The 1,199-nt window shown below is 53.6% G+C and overlaps 1 protein-coding gene across 1 annotated transcript; it reads right to left on the reverse strand.

Moving 5' to 3' along the window:
- Positions 1-35: 35 nt before the first annotated feature.
- LOC114072308 (olfactory receptor 14J1-like) lies at positions 36-965 on the reverse strand (the record flags this gene model as incomplete). The annotated part of the gene is made up of 1 exon (XM_027910226.1): positions 36-965. A coding segment is annotated over exon 1 (930 nt), but the record flags the coding sequence as incomplete, so codon positions are not given.
- Between the last annotated feature and the right edge of the window lie 234 nt (positions 966-1,199).

Consider the following 1,199-nt stretch of genomic DNA (forward strand, 5'->3'; position numbering starts at 1 on the left):
AGTGTTCTGCAGAAGAAAAGATGCAGTTTTTTTGCTCCTGAAAGATATCCAGTCATCGTTTTCCTTATGGCATCCTTGAGCTCCTGGTTCCTCAGGCTGTAAATGAGGGGGTTCAGGGCTGGAGGCACCACCGAGTACAAAATTGACACAATCAGATCCATGGATGGGGAGGAGATGGAAGGGGGCTTCATGCAGGCAAATGTGCCAGTGCTGATAAACAGGGAGACCACAGCCAGGTGAGGGAGGCACGTGGAAAAGGCTTTGTGCCGTCCCTGCTCAGAGGGGATCCTCAGCACAGCCCTGAAGATCTGCACATAGGAGAAAACTATGAAAATGAAACAACCAAAACAGAAACAAGCACTAACCCCAAGGAGTCCGGTTTCCCTGAGGTAGCCTGAGTGTGAGCAGGAGAGCTTGAGGATGTGTGGGATTTCACAGAAGAACTGGCCCAGGGCATTGCCCTGGCACAGGGGCAGGGAAAATGTATTGGCTGTGTGCAGCAGAGCATTGAGAAACCCAGAGGCCCAGGCAGCTGCTGCCATGTGGGGACAAGCTCTGCTGCCCAGGAGGGTCCCGTAGTGCAGGGGTTTGCAGATGGCAACGTAGCGGTCATAGCACATGATGGTGAGGAGGGAAAACTCTGATGACATGAAGAACACAAAGGAAAAGACTTGGGAAACACATCCTGTGTAGGGGATGGTTGTGGTGCCCCAGAGGGAGTTGTGCATGGCTTTGGGCACAGTGGTGCAGATGCAGCCCAGGTCTGTGAGGGAGAGGTGCAGCAGGAAGAAGTCCCTAGGGGTGTGCAGGTGCTGGTCGCAGGCTACGGCGCTGAGGATGAGGCCGTTGCCCAGGAGGGCAGCCAGGGAGATGCCCAGGAAGAGCCAGAAGTGCAGCAGCTGCAGCTCCCGCCTGTCTGAGAATGCCAAGAGCAGGAACTGGGCCATGGAGCTGCTGTTGGGCATTGGTTCTTCCTTAAGTGCAGGGTCTGTTCAGAAAAGGTAAAGATGGGGAACAATTAAGAGAGACCCCTGTCAGCAGAGATATTCCATCTTTCATAGTAATCCCCCCAAATCAATTGTATTTCCCTAATTCTGGTTCAGAGTGGTGTGAGCAGCAGGAGCTCTGCCCATTTGCTGCCAAGGGCTCAGCTTTGCTCTGCTGTAATGGGGACATGGAGCTGGTTTGTGACAGCTCTC

Source organism: Empidonax traillii, unplaced genomic scaffold (assembly GCF_003031625.1).
Source record: "Empidonax traillii isolate 1590-97213 ecotype Southwest subspecies unplaced genomic scaffold, ASM303162v1 scaffold2963:size26712, whole genome shotgun sequence".
Lineage (NCBI taxonomy): Eukaryota > Metazoa > Chordata > Aves > Passeriformes > Tyrannidae > Empidonax > Empidonax traillii.